Source organism: Delphinapterus leucas, chromosome 2, assembly GCF_059928025.1.
Source record: "Delphinapterus leucas isolate spDelLeu-1000000601 "Yukka" chromosome 2, BTC_Dleu_Yukka2, whole genome shotgun sequence".
Classification (NCBI taxonomy): Eukaryota; Metazoa; Chordata; class Mammalia; order Artiodactyla; family Monodontidae; genus Delphinapterus; species Delphinapterus leucas.
In genome coordinates this window covers 176,369,803-176,390,250 of record NC_143130.1, presented here as the reverse complement: position 1 = coordinate 176,390,250, position 20,448 = coordinate 176,369,803, and the positions used below count along the sequence as shown (strand labels likewise).

Genomic DNA, 20,448 nt, shown 5'->3' with positions numbered 1-20,448 from the left:
ATTTGCCATTCCATCTGATCCTCCAAGCCCTCACCAGGGGACGGTCACGACATGGGACGCCACTTCCTGTAGCTATGCCCTGCCACCTGGGCCACTCCCGCTCTGCCCTCTGGTGGCGGTGTCACCCCCAGGCCTGTCATCTCAGTGATCAGCTCCCCCAGTGACCAGCCAGTTCCAGTCTCTTACAGACCTTCTCCAAAAGCAAAGGGCAGGGGCTTCCCTGGTGGTGCAGTGGTTAAGAATCCGCCTGCCAATGCAGGGGACATGGGTTCGAGCCCTGGTCCGGGAAGATCCCACATGTCACAGAACAACTAAGCCCGTGTGCCACAACTACTGAGCCTGCGAGCCACAACTACTGAGCCCGTGTGCCACAACTACTGAAGCCCGTGCGCCTAGAGCCCGTGCTCTGCAACAAGAGAAGCCACCGCAATGAGAAACCCATGCACCGCAACGAAGAGTAGCCCCCGCTTGCCGCAACTGGAGAAAGCCAGCGTGCAGCAACGAAGACCCAACGCAGCCAAAATTAAATAAATGAATAAATTTATTTATTAAAATAAGCGAAGGGCAGGAGGGCCAAAACACGGACCCAGCACATCAGGAAATGCTGGCAACTCTGCGGGGGCCGAAAGGAGGACGTGTGGGGTCTACAGAGGGGCAACCCCTTGCCTGGGGCTGGATGTGTCATTAAGGGCATAAGTAAGATGGGAGGTGTATTTCACTCACTACAGTAGGATGTGGCAGGAGACCCTGACTTTGGGAGTGAGATTGAGCTGGGGGTGAACACTGGCTCCATCATGGATTCAGGGACCTTGGTGAGCTATTGACTTACCTAAGCTTCAATTTCCTAATCAATAAAATCAGGGTAAAAAACTTCAACCTGCAAGGCTGCTGCAAGGATTAAGGATAATACATGTACAATGCTTGGTATGCAAACAGTGCTCGATAAGTGCAGACACTGCTGTGTGGTATGTAGGGAAAGGATACTTCAGCACTCTGATGTACAACTGGAGTTCCGTTTGCAAAGGTCACAGACATGCTGACTTTAAACTTTACCATCAGAGTCAAAGCGCAGAGATAAATTAAACTGTACGCTGTTAGAATAGTTAATAAAACCTCATTCAAAAGGTACTCTGTAAGTAGAATGCAGGCTCATAACGAGGGTTTTTCAGCCTTTAAGCCAGAAGAGATTGCACTTGGGAAACCCAGCAACCAACTCGGAAAGGCTCACTTGCTGTCCAAAAATGCAACAGCAAACTTCCGAATTACACGGATGAGGCCGCTTGAGGCAATGTTTAAAGCAGTGCAATTTGAAGGAGATAAAGTAAGTGACATTTGCTTTGGGACGAATTTATATCACTATTAATCTCATGCAAAAAAAAAATCAACATGTTCCAGATGAATTTTTATAAGAAAGATGGAATATAACATGCATGTCTACCTCTATTATTTTGTTCCAGACAGGCCGGTGACCAACAGCGTCCCACAGGGTGGCGTGCCTGTCATGCCCACAGGTCAAGAACTGAGGTTTTGAGGCATGGATGGCCAGTCCCCAGAGCTCATCAGTGTGACCCTACAAAGAACCGAGACAAACAGAAGCTCTCTGAAATATTACAGCCAACACCCAGGAGCCCTGCAGGACCATGAACCATGGCTTACTGCACACTCTGGAATTTCTCCCATCTGTTTTTCTTCCTTGCTGACTGAAGCCGAGGAAGGTGATGTTAGTATAAAACACAGGAAAAATCTCCTCTTTGTAACTCTGTCTTATGTTCTACTATTGCACAGAATGAACGTGTTTGGTGGGCTGGCTGAGCTGGCGCGTACCTGAGTGATGGGTGTGAAGTCTCCGGACAGTGTGCCCTGTAGAACAAAGTTTCTGGTGGTGCCTATCAAGATCACATCGCCTTTCCCCTCAGCCACTGTCCGTATGGGACCAAACTGTTCTGGAATCTGCATTGAAAAGATTTCAAATGTCATTAAATTCTTAGCTCCATCATTCAAAATACTTGTTTATTTATCATGATGACAGCTCCTATCACAATGACATACACACATGCATGTGCTATGGAGAGAGAGAAAGTACTTGAGTGAATGATCCCAAATCTTACATTTAAACTCCAAACATTTAATATACCTAAAAAAAAATCAGCAATAGTAAGGTTTCTTTTTCTTTTTTATACATTTATTTATTTATTTATTTTTGGTTGCATTGGGTCTTCATTGCTGCGCACGGGCTTTCTCTAGTTGAGGTGAGCGAGGGCTACTCTTTGTTGCAGTGCGCGGCCTTCTCATTGAAGTGACTTCTCTTGCTGTGGAGCACGGGCTCTAGGTGCGCGGGCTTCACTAGTTGTGGCTCACGAGCTCAGCAGTTGTGGCTCACGGGTCTAGAGCGCAGGCTCAGTAGTTGTGGCACACGGGCTTAGTTGCTCTGCGGCATGTGGGATCTTCCCGGACCAGGGCTCGAACCCACGTCCCCTGCATTGGCAGGCGGATTCTTAACCACTGCGCCACCAGGGAAGCCCAGTAAGGTTGTTTAAAAAACAAAGAATAAAACATTTTTGTCTTGACAAAATATAAAAATAAGAAATACAACTGAGTAGTTTACTCTTGTTATGACTTCTGATAGCAGAACCAGGTAAAATTTGGAAAGTAAAGAATATGTAATCTGCTGTAATAAGAGTCCCTAAACATTTTTTATAACTTAAAAGGATAAATCCTTTGGCGACTTCATTTAGTTTTGAAATCCACTTCTCATGTTGGCAAACATATATGGTTATCTAAGTGTTAACAAAAATAATTTCAAAATACACCAGCCAAGAACAATTTGCTATGATAAAATAAACAGAGGTTCTTGCACTTTATAAAAAGAACAGAAAATCGCAGTGAAAGCCTGGGGTGGACTCCAGGCACTGCGGTTCTGGGACGGTGAGGCGCAGCCTGTTCTCATACAAACCGTCTACTCCCAGCGCGCTTTGTTAGCACAGACTGGAGGAAAGTGGATGACAATCCATGCTAATGAAGAGGACTTATAGGTACTTAAAAATGATGAGTATCTTCTATAAAACTAGGTGAGACTTTGGAGTATTTGTTATGATTATAATGTAACTTGGGTTCATCAAATGCTGGTCAAATCTTATTATAAAAAAATGCTACCGCAATTAAAGTCTCCATGAAAGGAAAGTGATTTCAAAAACTCAGATGAAGGCCTTCCTTTTCTTTTTTTGCGGTACGCGGGCCTCCCACTATTGTGGCCTCTCCCGTTGCGGAGCACAGGCTCCGGACACGCAGGCTCAGTGGCCACGGCTCATGGGCCCAGCCGCTCTGCGGCATGTGGGATCTTCCCGGACCGGGGCACGAACCGGTGTCCCCTGCATCGGCAGGCGGACTCTCAACCACTGCGCCACCAGGGAAGCCCAGGCCTTCCTTTATGAAGAGCAGGAATCAACAAAACCAAATTCTCATACTGTCAGAGCACCATGCCACGCTGCTCTCTGATGTAACTGTGCTGTGTTCATCTGACTTAGAAGTTGGAAAAGTTCTACAAGCTGTCCATGCTATGCTAGAGAGGAAGAAACTCAACCTTCGGATTGATGCCGACCTTGATATCTGTCTGCTCATAACTTCCCAGGGCCTGGGGGAGAGAAAATTCAGTGAGTGTGTACAAGGAATATTGAATTTCTTGCCTCTGGCTCCTGTTGGAGTCCAGGTCTGCTAACCAGGTAATAAGGAGGTGAAAGAGATGCCAAAAGGGGTCAGAGCTCTAGAGGTGGTGTTGGCACTCAGCCACGCACAACGTAAATACTCAGTAAACACTAGTTCAAAGTGAAAATGTCTCCAAAGTAACACGATGGAAATTAAAGTGAAAAGAGAAGAAACGTTTTAACGATTAATCAAAATGTGGATAAATGTTCCCTTGGAAAAGTGAGATTGGGTCTTTGATAAAAATATTCTAGATGTGAAACGTGACCACCTCACATTTTATAAACCTAATTCCCTTTTAGTACTTAAACTGCCTTCATGAGTTTAGTAAAATACTACCCCGTTTAGGAAAATTTTATCTAAACAATTCTCAAAACGGTAAGCTGAAGATTTCAAACTAACAAGGAAACTGGTCAGTATAACAGTTTAACGTTCAAAACGAATGTCAGTAGCATGACTTGCTGTCTTACCTCGGTTTTATGAAGTTTCTGGTAGTTTCCATCCCAAGAAATGAGCTTCCGGTCTTTCCCTCCTCCCGACACCAGCGTGCCGTCCCTCAACATACAAAGTGCAAAAATACCGCCCTCGTGGGCCCCTTGAACTGCGTAGCTTATTCGATTCGTACCTAAACACAGCAAGACCAAGCTGAGGACATCGTCAAAGGCTCACCTCTGCCCATCTCATTTCATTTTTGTTTTAAAATGCGATACTGTCGGTTAGAACATCATTGCAGTGTGACTCTATCAAGGATCCACTTTCTAGAAGTTCCCAGAGCACCAGACAAGCATGAACTGAATTACTTTATAATTAAGGAAAACAGGGGGAGGGGGTTGGGGGGAGGGACAGACTGGGAGTTTGGGAATAGCAGATACAAACTATTATATATAGGATGGGTAAACAACAAGGTCCTACTGTACAGCACAGGGAACTATATTCAATATCCTGTGATAAACCACGATGGAAAAGAATATGAAAAAGGATATATGTGTATATGTATAACTGAATCTCCTTGCCGTACAGCAGAAATTAACACGTTGTAAATCAACTATACTTCAATAAAATAAACTAAGAAAAAAATAATTAAGGAAAACATGCTAACACGAAGCATAGTGTGTGAAGAATACAGCCAGACTACATGTGGCTGAGAAATGAGCTGTGTGTCTCTCGACAAGTGACTTAACTGCTCTGCCTCAGTTTCCCCCTTGGTATAATGGGGCTCCTGCTTATCCCACGGGATTGTTCTAAGGGTGGAATGAACTGATGTATACATAGAGTCCATGGCACCCAGAGTAGCAGGGATACTACAAAGGTCACCATATTAATCTGAAATTACACTGATGGGTCTGTTTTCACCTTCACCCCCAACTCAAATACTAAGATCCTTGAGGACAGGGATAGTGCATTTTCCCTTTTTTCCTGGCACATGGTAAGCACTCATAAGTGCTCACTGAAGAACTTCCCTGGTGGCCCAGTGGGTTAAGACGCCGAGCTCCCAATGCAGGGGGCCCGGGTTTGATCCCTGGTCGGGGAACTAGATCCTGCATGCCGCAACTAAGAAGTCCGCATGCCGCATCTAAGACCCAGTGCAGCCAAAATAAATAATAAGTAAATAAATAAAGAAATAATTTAAAGTAAATAAATAAATGCTCATTGAACTTGACCAAATAAATGTTTCTGAGTAAGGAGACCTCCTTACCACACTGTTTGCCCACTGACAGCGGGGATGCCCATCTGACTCGTATGTATGCTCAGCATCTAGCATGCTGCCTCAGACAGTACTCAGTCAATGTCTGCTAAGCGCTATGTGGACCAGAGAAGTTAAATACTGTAGAGCTAAATAAACAGTCTTTGATGATTTCATCATTATAAGTTGTTATCAGATCTCCTAAATAAGCTATTAGCTCCATTATAATGTCTTGGGCTTAAAGAGCCTTTTAGAGCGACAAAAGTCCACAGCTTACTAGTCTCATTTTCCTCAGTCCCAGTGTTTTGGTTCCAAGTTACACCCGCACACACGCATGTATGTACCTATGAACCTTGGAATCGAATAGTAAACCTGGAAATGACATTAACAGACAATTCTTACAGGAGCCACGTTTGGCTTCATACTTATAACATCACCCAGAAATGTCTGCTTTGGGAGGAATCACGTGTTACCTTTTCCCCATACCAGGATGTTGCCACTTGAATCTCCGGTGATGGCGTCACCATTTTCAGAAAATGTCACACAGAGGACAAACTTTGGCTTTTCTTGCTTCTGCAGGATATTTTAAAAGAATAAGTATATACAATCAAGACATCCTTTTGTTTGTATTAATACCATCTAGAAGCACAGTCACCCCAAGCTGGATAGTGTCAGCTTCTGCTACCACACTGTGTACCTTTCATTCTTATCCACCATTACGTAACTTATGCCCTGAGATTATCTGGTCTAAAATAAAGAGATTTCTGCTACTTATCAGGTTGAAGGCAGTTCGAGCAGAGGAGGGTGTTGGAGAGGCTAAGGGGCCGTGTTGCCGTGACTACGGCCTGAAGGATGGGCCTGGCATCCTCTAGCTCAGCCTCTGGGCCCACAGGGCAGCAGGTGCCCTCCTGGTGCTCTCACAAGGCCCGCAGATGCTGGACTAAATGGCACAGAGACTGCCCATCGCTCTCTGCAGAGTCCCACTGGGGTCTCCTGGGCACCTTCTTCCTTGCTCTTTGCAGCCAGCAGGCCTCAGCGAGGGCCCAGCCCCTGGGCATCCTTTCCTGGTGCTTCTGCCTGTGTTGATCCTTCCTTCTCAGCATCACCAGTGTTATCCATGAGACACGAGGGGCTCCCCAACTCTGCCAGGGATCTCCAGGAACAGTCTTTATCACGACACCCCCGCATTTGCCAATTAAAACAAATTCTAGCACTGGGATGCCTCGAAGCTTCCTTAAAAGCTAGGTGACCGCAAGTACCATCGGTGAAAAATAAAACGACAGATGCAATTTCACTTTACCTCAAATAATCCTTGCTTCTTAATAAGGGAGCTTCCTTCTAGTGTCCAAAAGTAGAGATGGGACTTTCCACAGGTAACAATTATATTCGTGTCCGTGGGGTGGAAATCCGCAGCAAATACAGCTTCATTAGAACACTTGGTGCAAAACAGGAGAATCAAATGTCTCAAGTCTCTTAAGACACTTAAGAAAATAAATACAATCGGAACCACAAATAAATAATTCATCAAGGTAAGCACTAGGCCTCTTGGTATTTTCTCCCACTGAATTCGTCTTTTGGAATCACTGAACTTGTGTCTGTGCGTGCCGACCCCTCTCCTCCTCGTCTGTCTCCCCCACTGCACTGAGCCCTGAGGATGGGGCCACGAGGTCATCCTTCCGTACGGGGACTCACAGGAACTGGGACACAGCAGGCACACAGTGAGCTCTGGCTGAAGGGGCGGCCGGGGAATTAAGAATTGCAGGTTCAGCGCCATCGCGTGATTGGAAGGGCCCCGGCGTCTGGATCGTATTCGGCTCCATCGCTCCTGGCCCACTTTGGCTGCCCTGCTTGTCTGGGGAGTCCCTCCTGATACGGATCCCCAGGAGGACTCTGCCGGTGGTTTGCCGACCAAGCCTGGAATCCAGTAGGGGATCTGGCTCTTTGGATACCACTTCACCACCCTCACCCTGCTATCTTGATTTCCACGACTTGCACCCTGGTCCCATGAATCGGACCCTGATGGCTCTTTGTGCTTGATAATTCAGTTATACATTCTTAAACCCGGACAATAACTTGCTCTGACTGCTTCCAACCCAGCGACATGGCAAGAACTTAAATACTTGAGCAGACTATTAGGAGGCATAGCTACAGCATAAAAATAGTTATAATGCCATATTAGAACACAGGGTCTGCATCCCACACACAAACAAGAGAGAAAGTTATGTAAGTGGGGTGATCCAATGGTGCTCCTAATGTTAGGTAGGTAAAGTGATCCAATGGTGATGCTAATCTTAGGTAAGTCAGGTGATCTACGGTTAATGGATGCCAGGGTGAGAAATCTGAAGTCAGTTCTATAAAAATAGGTCCAATCATGGTTTTAACAGGAGGAAAGCATAAGAAAGCTCAAGGAAGGTACACTGACATAAGAAAAGTCCAGTGGGTCCCACTGCAGGAAGAGCCCCGCTGGGAGGGCCCCATTCCGGAGTCCACTCAGCTCGGGACAAGCCCCGTGCTGGCTGTGCCGCCCTCCTCGTGCCCCTGCTCCCTGCCTGGCCCTCCCGCTGGGCAGCAGGCACATCTCACTTGTCACCATCGCACCAGTGTCTCCTCGACACGTGTGTGCAAAGGGGACACTCGGCATTTGTGGATGACGGAGAGAACGCGAGCAAGTGAGCGACGGAGCGAATTAAAAGGGTGGTGACTGTAAAATGAGGAAGGAAAACCCTTATAGACGCTGTGATGAGAAGAAGAAACCCTACCAGGCCTTGGGAATGGGGGGAGGGGTGGGGGCCCAAGGGCTTCTCGGTGAAGGGGTCCTGCCTAGGGGCCGTGGCGGGGATGGAGCCCACAGCCCACCGAGACACAGAAAGCTGGCCAGGGGCCAGCAGGGGAAGGCTCCACGTGGGAAAAGGACAGCATAGCCCAACATGAGGCTTGGAGAGAGACCTTGACATCCGCCAGCCTCTCTTCCTTCTGCCAGTCCCACACGGACAGCACGTGGTCATTGGAGTCATCCACGGCACAGAGGTTGCTTCCTCCATTCTGGAAAAAAAAAAAGGTATTCACAGGAAGACTACATTTGAGAATAAACTAGGTTGAGAGTGATTAAAAAGGAACATAATTTTATTTTTAATAAAGAGTCCGCTACATCTTCATTAAAGAATATTTACCCACCACCGTCGAGACCTACTTATGACTTGGGCACACAGACAGTGGGAGCAGGGGAATGTGGGGTGACAAGGGACAGGAGCGGGAGGGAGGGGTCGGGGGGTGCGCTTCACCACTGGTTCTGTTAGAACCAGCCTCCTAGGGGCTGCAGAGCCCCCGCCCTGGAGGAGAAGGCATCTGCGGCTCCAGGGCACAGGTCTGCGCTGAGCGATGACCAGGTTACCGCAAGGCCGTACAAGGGGAGGGGGCACTGGGGGTGAGGCGCGCGGTGTATTGATGTGAACGCATGCATGTTTCTGAACTGGCTGAACAAGTGCTTTAAAGGGTGGCTCTGTTGAACGAGCATATCCTGAGGAAGCCTGGGAGACCACGAGGTCCATCCTGCCCCTGCTTATGGCCAGGCAGCGAGCCAGGCCGGTTGGGGACCGCACAGACAGGCAGGGGAAATTCAAGGCCAGAGCAGGCAAGACTGCTCCAGGAGCCTGAAGACAGTGTGGCTGCAGGGCCTCTTCTCATCACCGTGGAAACGTCTGATTGGGAGCGTGTGTCACCGAGGCGGCACATGCGACCTCTGAATGAGGGGACCTGGGATGCGGGAGGTTTCAGAGTCCAAATCTGTACATACACCTGGGCAGTTACGGGCGTGTTAACTCTCTCCCTCTTCAACCTTGAGCTGATTCTCTCCTCCCTGTGGACAAAGGCTGCAATACCCACAGGGCTCGTACTTACGGATTTTGAGAATGCGATACAGGTGACGGCTCGGTCAAAAAACCCGATTCCGATGACGTGCAGCGTATTCAGCGTCACGGAATCCCAGATGCGCACGTTTGGGGGCAACTGCTGCTTAGAAAACAATGCAGAGTCACCCACTGTGCCGCGTCTGCAAGTTTATCTTTACCTTGAAATTATGAGAATACTTCAATGTTGTCAAAAAAAAATTTTTTTAAATGCATTTGAGGACTCTGCCTTTTAATATAAATAAAACATTCCCAATCTCTCCCAGAGGTCGTGGCTCTTGGGGCCAATTTAACTTTAGGAGAGCCCGTTATTGATAACTATACCACAGGAAGTGATATTCTCATTTGCATATCGAATGCGTCTGAGTTTTAAAAATGAAAAATGATGAAGAAAATGGAGTCTCATTTAAGGGTTATCCTTGCAAAGTCTGTATTGTTACTAAGGATCAAACGTGGTTCAATTCATCATGATGGTTGCCACCAATGGTATTAAGAGCTTAACATCCTTGGGCCCCACAGGAAATTGATTGTATGCAAACGAAAATTTAGAATTGTTACGATTAGTTCAAAACCCTCTCAACTATGTTAATTTTTCTCTTCCTTAATAGAAGAAAGCATCACAGAATAATCAGCAGGTTTATCAAGAAAAGGACCAGCATTGTACCCCGTAGATGGGTGAAGTAGGTTCTAGGCTGGACTTGTCTCTAAGTAGCTGGGCGTCCTCAGACAGTCCCTCGGCCTCTCCAGACTTCTCCACTTGTAAATGCAAAGGGATGGTTCGGATAGCTATGACATTTTCTCTGGCTCTAAGGTTCTGATTCAATTTCAAGGCCAGAAACTGAAATACACAGTTAATCCACTAGAGGGGAGGAACAAATGATTTACTGCTAATTTCAAATAACTTTTAAAGATCATTTAACAGTTAAAAAAAAGAAAAAGAAGATGAAGACCCTGTTCCCTCTGTGTTTACAGAATAGTAATCTGATTTCCACTGTTCCTGTTACCTCCTTTCAAGTATAGGATTTTAACGGAAAATAGCATAAATATTTAAAATTTGATGTTATTAAAATATTTTCTGAAAAATGGTAGCACTCATAAAAATGGAAGAACTTAATGTAATTAGTTTCAGATCATACATTGTGCATGGATACACAATGCTATACAAAAATGGACATCAGAAAAGTTACAAGAAGTTTTGGATAAGACATGACAATGACCACAGATTGTGATAAATAAGTACATGGAAGCCAGTTTTGAGTTGTTCTGTTTGTCAAATTCTACTAGCTCCTTCTCTGATTCCTTAAAATACAAACTGAAGTCTTGCTGAAGTGCTTACAAAATTTGTGCTAAAATCCTTCCAGCAGCCCTTATAGATTACACCCAGACACAAATTCCATGGGTTGAAGTCATGATTACAGGGAATTCATGGCAGAGGGTGTCTGAAATTCACTGAAGAGGCAACGTGCCCCAAATTCAAATGATTATTTATTATGATTTTAACTTTGCTTATTAAATGTGTACTTAACATTTTAATGTTTATCATGTGTGTAAATAAGTATCTTAAGAGTTAATGGATTCTTAGGCAAGAACAATGCTATTTAAAAATTAGCTGAAACTAAGGTGAGCTCAAGGGGTTTGTAAAGTCAGTGTAAGAACTTTAATTTGCAATAAAAAATTCAAATGAGGGATTAAGAAGTACTCAGACATTTTATATCTAAGCAGGCTCATGCGTCAGCAAAATTTTCAGAAAATTATTTTGTGTTACCAGTTCATTACAGAAATATTAAAATATAACTCACTTTTCCATCCTTAGATGTGCCTGCAACTTGTCCTGTGGCTATCGTGATCCTATCAGGATGAACTGCAAGGCTAAAAAGAGATATTTAAAAAACATCTACCCTTTAAAGGCAAGCTTCACTCTTCCCTTGATCAAATATAATCTGGTTAAAAATTTAAAAGTAAGATATACACAGTGCCTAACTTCTTACAGTCATGATAAATTCTCTAAGCACCTCATTTCATTTCATCTTAATTCCTTTATCTATAGAGAATTTTCAAATTCAAAGAAAAAGCACCCTCTGCTTGGGAAATACCATTTCAATCTCAGAACCACTTCATTAGTATACAATCTTTATTAAGAAGTCATTTGAGTATATCAAATAGCAAAAGCATCATCTTTTTCCAACAGCATTTTAATAACTGACCAGGGAGTCAGGATAAATAGAAATACATAAATCCATCTATTCATCCATCATCTTTTCCAGATACATAAAATCGCTACCAAAGGTATAAATGAATTATAGGAATAGCAGACCCAGACATACACATGAGGCAAAACATTTTGATTAAAAAATAAAGACCCAAATTAGAAGCCGTTAGCACAAGAAGGCCTCCAGATAGGGGTCTGTTAGAGCTATTTGTTTAGGTAACATGGTTGGTTAAGATGATGTGTTATAAGGATAGAAAACTAAAAAGGTGTCTTAGAGAGTAGGCTACCCAGAACACAAAGAAGAGTTTTCCCCAAAGATCCTATTTTCTCAGATCCCTTTCTTTCTCTTTAGTTATATCCCATCACTGAACCCTTTCTGCCAATGCTCTTCCCACAGGTGTCAGAGGAATCCCAGTTTTGAGGACTCACCACTTCACGTCATCATTATGGCCCGTGTAATGCCTCTGAAGCTGCTCCTCCACATTGTACAGCACGACCACGGATGCGATGAAATACACAGTCTCGCCCGTTGGAAGCAAGTACAGGTTGTTACGACAGTCTCGGCCCCTGTACCCATAGCTTCGTGTACGTCAAGACAAAATAAAAAATATGTTTTTTAAAAGTAAAAAATAAAGTAAAATAAAATAAAAACCCAACTCTTTCACGTGCTCTATTTTCTTGTCTTTCATTTTTTTCTTCTCGGAAGCTCGTTCACGTTCCCAAATCTCATACCATGAAGGCTCCAGCAGCTTTATTTCAAGAACGCTAGTCATACGGCTGACTCAGATTTTTGTGGCTTAGATTTTGTGGGAGCTTTTTCGTTTTCTTTTTTGTAAAGGGTATTATACCTGTGCTACACGTCCATTTAATATAAGCCATATACTGTATTTCCTTCATTTAGTACTGGGTTCATCCTCATGTTCCTTCTTTAATTAGTCGGTGTTAACTTGAAGTTAGGCCCCAAGGTTGGCCAAGTCCCTACTTGGCTGAGGGGGCAATGCTAGTCTTTCCTTCCAGGGTACCCCTCTTTCTTTCTTTGGGTTTAAAAACTTTGCGCCAGCACGGTTTAGTTACATGATTTTCTACAGCTGAATTTCGATAAAAGCATTCATTGACTGATTACTTCGTGTTAAGACTTAATCAATGAATAAAGGATACACCCATTCCAGCTTAAGTCTCTTCGTTGGTAGTTCTACTTTTGCTTCCAAACTGTAAGAATCCACTTGATCTTTGGGCATGTGCATGGTAACAGGGCGTCCACGAAGAAACATTTTTACATATCCTTCTTCTATGAAAAGAACAAAGAGGTCAGTAGGATACCTCAGTGCCCAGCGTACCTGAAAAAAGGTTATATTTTCTCTAGCCTTTCAATGGGAAAGCGGAAACTTTGCCCTTTATGTCATTTCTGGTTAAAGTCCTAGGGAAAACTACCTAAAACACATACGGTTTGAAACAAAATTTTTCATCTTGTTTGCCTTTGACATTCTGCTTACTTAAGTAATGTAAGAAATTGTAAAAGGCAGGAAAGAACTGGATTCCAACAATTATTTTCCATGAGAGATTTTAGTGCTTACGTTTCATCATCAGGAGGGGGAAAAATGCCACCCCCCCAAAAAAATTACAACTAACACAAGAAATCCACTTAAATTCTTTATTGAGTTCAACGTATATACAATTTCAGTATCAAAATGCATAAAATATCTTTCAATATTTAAATTGGTGTGTTATAGCGCAATGTAAAAATGTGTCTTTATGTATCTTTTACACTGGACACTTCTTTCAAGTGTAAAGAACACAAAATCAGCAGAAGTACATGCTAGGATGCATGCAAGAGGAAAATGCTCAAAGAAAAGCTAGAAATAGAAAACCAGAGAACAAAAGACCCATTAGAGAGAGAAACTGGGAAATAAACCTTTCTTAAACAAACATTTTTAATAACAAAATAACTTATGATGTTTTGATAAATTATAGGGATGAAAGTAAAACCCAATAACATATTGACAAGGGGCAGCTCCTGGACTTTTAAAAAGAAACGACTTCGGGTTTTCTGGCTACAGTTTTCAGGATATAATAAGACCAAAGAAAATGTCTTGTGAGCTCTTGATGAATTCTGTTCTGATTCAGAACTCACTGCATTCTGATGCTTCACTGCAGATCAAAGGACTGGGTCTTAATGGCATTTAAATTGGGCAGTTGGTACCACGGATATCTGTACACCACTCGACAGAAAAATCCTCCGCAGAGAGGAAATTGCTGAGGAAGTCATAAAGTAATTATAGTGTCGTAAGTACCACATTTACAAATTAGTTTTGTAAGTCTTATTCCTAAGGATTTGCAAACAATGCCACATGCAACATTGCCTGGAAGTTGAGAGGCCATCCCACTTTCATGTTATGGTGTGCGTGCAATTCAGGTCATAAATGCATGCATGTGATACACTCTTCACTCCTGCATACAGCGTGCTAGTTGCTCTGTTCTGTGATCCGCCTCCCCAGCTCCGCCGGGACTAGCCCATCTGAGGCCCACTGCACTGCAGGCTTTCTTATCAACCCCCCTCACCGCCCCCCCAGGTCATCTTAGATACTGCTGCCAAACCTGTCAAGGCCCACAATGGATTCAGAATCCTTCTCCCACTCTTTAACTGCTGGACCCAAAGCTCTAACTGCCCTGCCCCGCTATTCCCGTACATGACCTCACTGGCCACAGCTACCCCCCACCCCGTGGAACCTTCTCTCTCTCTGCCACCTGCACACCACTCCGTGCCTCTACCCATGCTCGCCTCAGCTGACCTCTTCCCTTCCTTAATCCCTCACCCAAGTCTCAGCTCATCAGACAGTGTGGCTACCTCAACTGCAGACCCTAAAAGCACCCAGCAGACCGACAGAAGGGGGACAAGGAGGGGTGGGTGTGACCGCTTAAGTGACAAGCGATTCCGTTAATTCTCTTTGTAAGGGGAATCACGGAATGCAGATTCAGAATAAAGGGAATATAATGCCATCCCACAGCACACACAAGAAGCCTAGTATGGCTGTATATGATCAACGTAAGTGAAACATCTACTTGAGTATATGGTTGTTATGTGCTGGTAAAGTCCTTATGATGGAGGTTTGCTCACTGGGCAGTTCTACATCACTGGACTGGGCGAAAAAGCGCTGGAGTTAGCCTTGGCACTGTTTTGTACTGGTAAGTCAGACATTCTACAACTAAAATAAAAAACGCAGCAAGGGAAAGCAATGTGTTTTTTTGTTTTTTGGGGGGGTTTTTTGGGGTTTTTTTCAGGCATATTAGGATAACAGCACACACCCACCAAACCCAAAGGTGCTAGAGGGAGCGGCCAGCAGCAGTGCAGGTTTCAAACAGTGGGGCATCCAGGGGTTGCCCTATAGCTCTCTTAAGGTGCATACAGATTTTCAAAAGAGTTCCTATAATCAGCCAATAATCAATCAAGATCCAATTTATAGCTACTCATTGAAACCCACCCAAGTAAATGCTCAGGAATGCTTTTAACTTCCAACGAAATCAAAGTGGTTTGCATCACAAAAACATTTTCATACAAGGAGACTATCTGTTGGCCTGTATGAAAAGAGTTTCTGCAGCCTGGGTCACAGCTTTGCTCAGAGAGCTATGAGGTTTCAGAAATGCCGCCTACCTTTGCAGTGTGTCACCCGGCGTTTCCCTTGTGATTTCGGAGACAGAGACAGAAGTGCTGGGTAAAGAGACGATGGGGCACTGCAAGAGTGACTGGCCTGCCCGGGAGCACTCCCGAGCCCTCAGGCCGAGAGGCTCCCGGCCCCCTGCTAGAAAAACCTGGACACATTTCGGGGATTCTGACAAGTGCACTCCAGACCTAGCTCTGCAGGCTTAGGGCGATTACATTTTCAGTGAGTAATTTCATGCTTCTTGGAAACGAAATGAATACTGAAGCACATGCGGATAAATAGGAAAGTCCGACTTTCATGTTTCAATTGTGCACTTAAGGGGAAAAAAAACCTTGGAAAATTAAATGAATTTATTTAACCCGTTGCACACTTGTCAATGATTTTGCGTTTTTAAACACACTTTCGAATAAGGTTACTATTCTCAAAATAGCAGCTCCCTTATTATAAAATGTGTTAGAAAAGACATATAGAAAGATATATATGAACTATTAGTTTGCAGTTTAGGAAATCAAAGGCAGAAAAAGAAAAAAAAAGTTGCTTTTAGACAAAGTTATAGCTGGATGCATCAGAAACTTTCCCCTTCAGAGAAATGTAAACGTTGATGATGGCGGGGGAGCCCCATTAGTAAGGAAGAGATAACAAAGGCAACAGGAGTCTTTTAACCTAGAACTTTTGTTTCAGTATAATGGCATCTCACTCTTCCTCCTTATTGATGTATCTTGAATCGGTTTAAAGGGGGTGAGTAAAGGGTTTAGTCTTTATGACCATTTTCTGGGTGGTCTCTGTATGACGTGAGCCATCAGACCCCCAGGTACAGGCTGACAGTGAGCGCTCAGCCCCCAGTCCTGCCACATGGACCCCCATGTTCTGCCCGTCCCAGCTGCCCCTGAATGACTACTTCTTATCGCCCCTCAAGTCCTGAGGTGACTGAGGGGCGCCCGCACCAACATTCAATCAGCCTTACCTGCGCTGAAGACCGGCTCCTTGGGTTTGCTGTGGAGATAAAACCAAACCAGTTTGTAAAGGGAGGCTGGGGGTGGTGGTTAGTCTCATTCACAGAAGACCCCACACCCCACCAGCTGCCGCAGTTTGTCACACGGATGCTGTTAAAAAGAAAAACAAAACCATGTAACTGCAAAGAGGAGGAACGTGAGCAAAAGCGTCCAAAACCAGATGCCAGAGACGACAATCCCGACTTTATCACCGAAGATGTGCTTTTTATGAGAGCAGATAAAGGTTTGGAGACGGAAAACATGTGGTTCATCACGACGGGAACAGCCCTGCCTAAATGTGTAGAAAGGTTTGTTTTCCTTCTCCACGCTCTTCTGGCAGATTATCTGAAGAACTTACTTAAAACTAGCAAACTCCTGTCACAGGGGCTTTGGGGAGAGAGCTTTTAGCGCCCAGCTCCCAGCAGGGATGGGTACGGGGTGGGCGGGGGGAAGATGAAGGGGTGGGAGAAAGGAGGGAAGAATAAGGAATGTCAGGGTGTGGCCACATCCTGGGACATGTGGGGATCCCCACTGGGGGCCTTGGCCAGGCCGAGACCCCCCATGACTGCACCTGGGAAACCAGAACCCCACCGTGTTCAAGTTCACACCACCAGGGACTGAGGTCATCCCTAGGGGCAATCCTCCCACAAGACGAGCCTGCATGGGGAGTCCCCCCAAGCGCAGGAGGGCACAGCCCTCCCCGTGACAACCTGACAGCCGCCTGTGGGAAGACTGTCACCTCGTGCCAGACAAGGGAAGGAACTCCCAAGCACGGCAGGAAGTGCGTCCCGTTCAAACACAGAGCCAGTGCTTGAAGCCAAGCCTGTGAGACTCCGATGTCCATGCCGTCTTCCAAGGTACCCCACCCCACCAGAGTACCGACCACTTTAAGATGTGGAAAAGACACAGTAAATAAACGAAACCCGTCCCAAAGAGGGCTGGGAGAACTGTCAGCCTGCAGAGGCGCCTACATTTTTTGTGCGTACATGTTGAAAAACACATACTGGAGCAGATACGGTCCTAATGTTACTTTTCTCCTTCATTTTAAACTTGAAATACATTGACAAACACCACCAGTAAAAACTACCCCTAATCCCATGATGTAATAAATGATATTATTTATTAATGTCCTTGATTTTCAGATAATTTTATGAGTATATGGCGGGAAACTCTTTACTGATGCTTTAAGAGTGGTTCACTGTGTTTCAAGTAGGTGGATCTGCTATGGGCTGAGATTTCTGCATGCGAACCGCTGGTCACTGAAAATAGTACTCTGCAGGCCCCGCACACCTTTTAACACAAAAGCCTAACTTCCATCAGCCCTGAAGGCCCACAACAACCTCTGTGGACCCCGACATTTTTCCGATCTCATCCTCCTGTCTCTCCCCTCAGTCACAGACTTCCAGACACTCTGTCCCTGCTGTCCCGAGACTGGGCCAGCAGCTCCCAAGCCCGGTGTGGACCCCAGCTTCCCACCGCCCTGGAGAGCGCACGGCCGGGCGTGTGCTCAGAGCCACCCAGAGAGGCCTTCTTCGATGCTCCACTCTGCGGCCTCCTCGGCCCTGCTCACCACGCCCCGCCTGGCTTTATCTGTATTAATCTCTCTCCCCAGAAGCGCAGGAGGGCAGAGATCTTTGTTCACGACCGCGTCCCGGGGCCTGTAACAGTCTTCAGCTGCTGCCTGGAAGCTGGTAAGGTCTGGAGCCCTCCCTGCCTCTGATCCCAGCTGGCCCCGCGGGTGTGCGTCTGGCCGGGGGGCTGGGGGCTGTCCCAGCGGCCCTGCTGCCCCCCACCTACCCCAAGGTAGCCGGTACTTCCTGGCGCCTGGCACTTCTCGCTGTCCTCCCGGTCAGTCCTCAGCCTTTACTGCGCCATCACGGCATGCAGCCCCTCCAGGGCCCCCTCTCAGCATCTTCGTCCCTCCTCCGGGGTGGTACCCACACAAGGCCCAGTGTGGAGCATCCCTCCCGGTCCTCGGGCTGGGCCCTTGGCAGGTGCCATGCCTGGGCTCAGAAAGGGTGGCTTCAGAACTCCTGTCCTGCTCCCAGGCTCTGTCACAAGCTCACCGAAGGTCTGTGGAAAAGGGGTGCGTGTGTGTGAAGGTTCCCCTTGTGCCTGGGGCTCCCGAGAGTTCTACACCACTCGGCCTCTCAGGATTCTACAAGCTGTCAGCTCCTTTCTTCTTACAACCATTCCTCCTCTTCCTGCAGCTCTGCCAAAGATCACGGCGGCCAGGGCAGTCCCTCCTAAGAGGAGCTTGTCACTTTTGGGGCTGAAGTTCGTCGTATCACTCGGTGACCTCGGCTCCACGGTGGGCTCACCTGGCTTGTTCTCGTCGTTGGGGGGAGTGACACTCTCGTGATTTTCTAAGCAGAAGCGTAAGTCTTAACTGCAACTTTTATATCTTATTAGATTCATAGGCAGGGCAAGGACACATGAGGAGAAGCTAAAACAGAAGACTACAAAGCAAACCTACTGGTTAGGTAAGCCAGGCGAGGAATCAGAAGACAGGAATGTTATTTTTCCATCATGACTTTGATCACAAAAGCAGAAAGATGCCAAGTCCATGAAACAGACATAAGCAATCTGGAACCCTCCCCAGAGATAGAAAAGAGCAATTACAGATTATGTTCCTCTTAGAAAGAGAACATCCATAGGGGAATCTGAACTTCAAATATAGGGAAGCCGGTGGAATTCTGATGTTGAAGCACCATAAGAAGATGGATGAAAGATCCGTTAAAAGACCAGAAAAAGGTAGCTAAGTGTTAACAGCTAAAGGTCACTGAGAGGTACCAGGTACTGAAGCTCTCATAGTTCTTTACACCTTGCTCTAAACTATGCATTACCTTTTGGGTATACAGGTATTGTACTTAGAAAACATACTATCGCTAGGCTTCGTTATTTTAGAAAGTTCAATTTTTATAGAAAAATATACTATACTTACTTTAGAACCCACGATTCCTGCCCACATACCACCCTCCTGAAAGGCAAAAAGCCTGGGAAAAGGTACTATTCCAACTCACACATGCACGTCTTATAAATACAAACCTATAAAATGACAATACGTCTTCCCAACTATTGATAGAAGGGCAAACCCACAGAACATGTGATGACGATGATCCAAAGTTAAAGATGCTGTGGCCCCAGGTCAAAATCAGTTAATGGCAGCCGTGCGCCAATCACCTGTCCGATCTTGAACTCGCCATCAACAGAGCTGAGAGTGGGCCCTTCAGACCCAGCACGCTGGAAACACGCTCGGGCTGTGAACTCACTTGGAACGGGAGATGACTGCCTCTCAAGGTGTGGCGTAATTTGTCCCTGGGCACCCATTCCTTAAATGGGCTAAATGGAAAACTGAAGTGGGGGACTTGGCACTGCCTCTGCCACCAGGGTGTGGTTCCTGGGGGCGGGGGGAGAGTGAATAAACTCTGGGACCAGAATGAGGCTCCATCCATCCCTATCCGAGTCTGGAGTCAGTGCAGATGTTCCCCACCCTGAAGCCCAGGACTGAAGTAAGCCCAGAGGAGAGAAAGGATTTCCCTTCTGGCAAGCAAACCCTCATCTCTTGGCTATTCCGGCCTCAGGCTGCTGGGCCCAATATCTCCAAAATGAACCATGGTGCAATCCAGTGCGGGTCTTTTTACTGCTCTGTTTTTGGCAGGAAGGAGATTTGCTGAAAGAACTTGGCTGTACACTCCCTAAAGCTGGAAGGTTCGGGAGACTCTCCTAAGGACTCTTCTAACTAGAAGCAGTACCTGGGGGTCACGGAGGACGCGAGGAAGCCTGGAGCCTTCACCAGACCAGTAGCTGGATCTAGAGGCAGTAGGAGGAAACCAGACAGTTGGCCCAAAGAAAAACTCCCACCCGGAGCTGTGAGCTCACACCACGAAGCAGCTATAATCACCTAAGTCACATGTTATCCCCGAAAACGTTCACTGTGGACTCTGGTTGCCGGGACTGTCAGAAGTGGCTGTTTCCCCTTCATCTGATATCATTCAGATGACTCACTGTGGGCTGGGTGTTTGTAAGGGGGAGAGTCCAGCCAAGAACTTGTTCAGACTCAGATGCAACGAGTATTCCCTGCACTGCTCCTCTGCAGTGGGATCCGCGCTTAGCACGTTTGTATCTGTTACTAATTTACCCCAAGGTCCTGAAAGCTGGTCTCCGACACATGGGTGACGCATGTAACAGGGAGCTCTGGAGACGGGAATTAGGGCAGACTGACAGTGGCCAAATGCTTCCGAGCAGAGATACTCGCTTTACAAAATGATTAATAAGGCCTGATCGAGGAGGAGACCGT

The 20,448-nt window shown here is 46.0% G+C and overlaps 1 protein-coding gene across 4 annotated transcripts in view; it reads right to left on the bottom strand.

The window, feature by feature from the left end:
- Positions 1 to 20,448, bottom strand: part of EML1 (EMAP like 1) — a 145,985-nt gene that overhangs the window by 26,996 nt on the left and 98,541 nt on the right. For all 4 annotated transcript variants that reach the window (XM_022576109.3, XM_022576112.3, XM_089908194.1 and 1 more), the window contains 11 exons: positions 16,121 to 16,149; positions 12,656 to 12,785; positions 11,927 to 12,076; positions 11,088 to 11,157; positions 9,281 to 9,391; positions 8,330 to 8,425; positions 6,684 to 6,818; positions 5,857 to 5,956; positions 4,170 to 4,324; positions 1,825 to 1,950; positions 1,439 to 1,570 (listed from right to left, as the gene is read on the bottom strand). In XM_022576109.3, the coding sequence (XP_022431817.2) occupies positions 1,439 to 1,570; positions 1,825 to 1,950; positions 4,170 to 4,324; positions 5,857 to 5,956; positions 6,684 to 6,818; positions 8,330 to 8,425; positions 9,281 to 9,391; positions 11,088 to 11,157; positions 11,927 to 12,076; positions 12,656 to 12,785; positions 16,121 to 16,149 (1,234 nt within the window). The remainder of the gene's footprint in view (positions 1 to 1,438; positions 1,571 to 1,824; positions 1,951 to 4,169; positions 4,325 to 5,856; positions 5,957 to 6,683; positions 6,819 to 8,329; positions 8,426 to 9,280; positions 9,392 to 11,087; positions 11,158 to 11,926; positions 12,077 to 12,655; positions 12,786 to 16,120; positions 16,150 to 20,448) is intronic.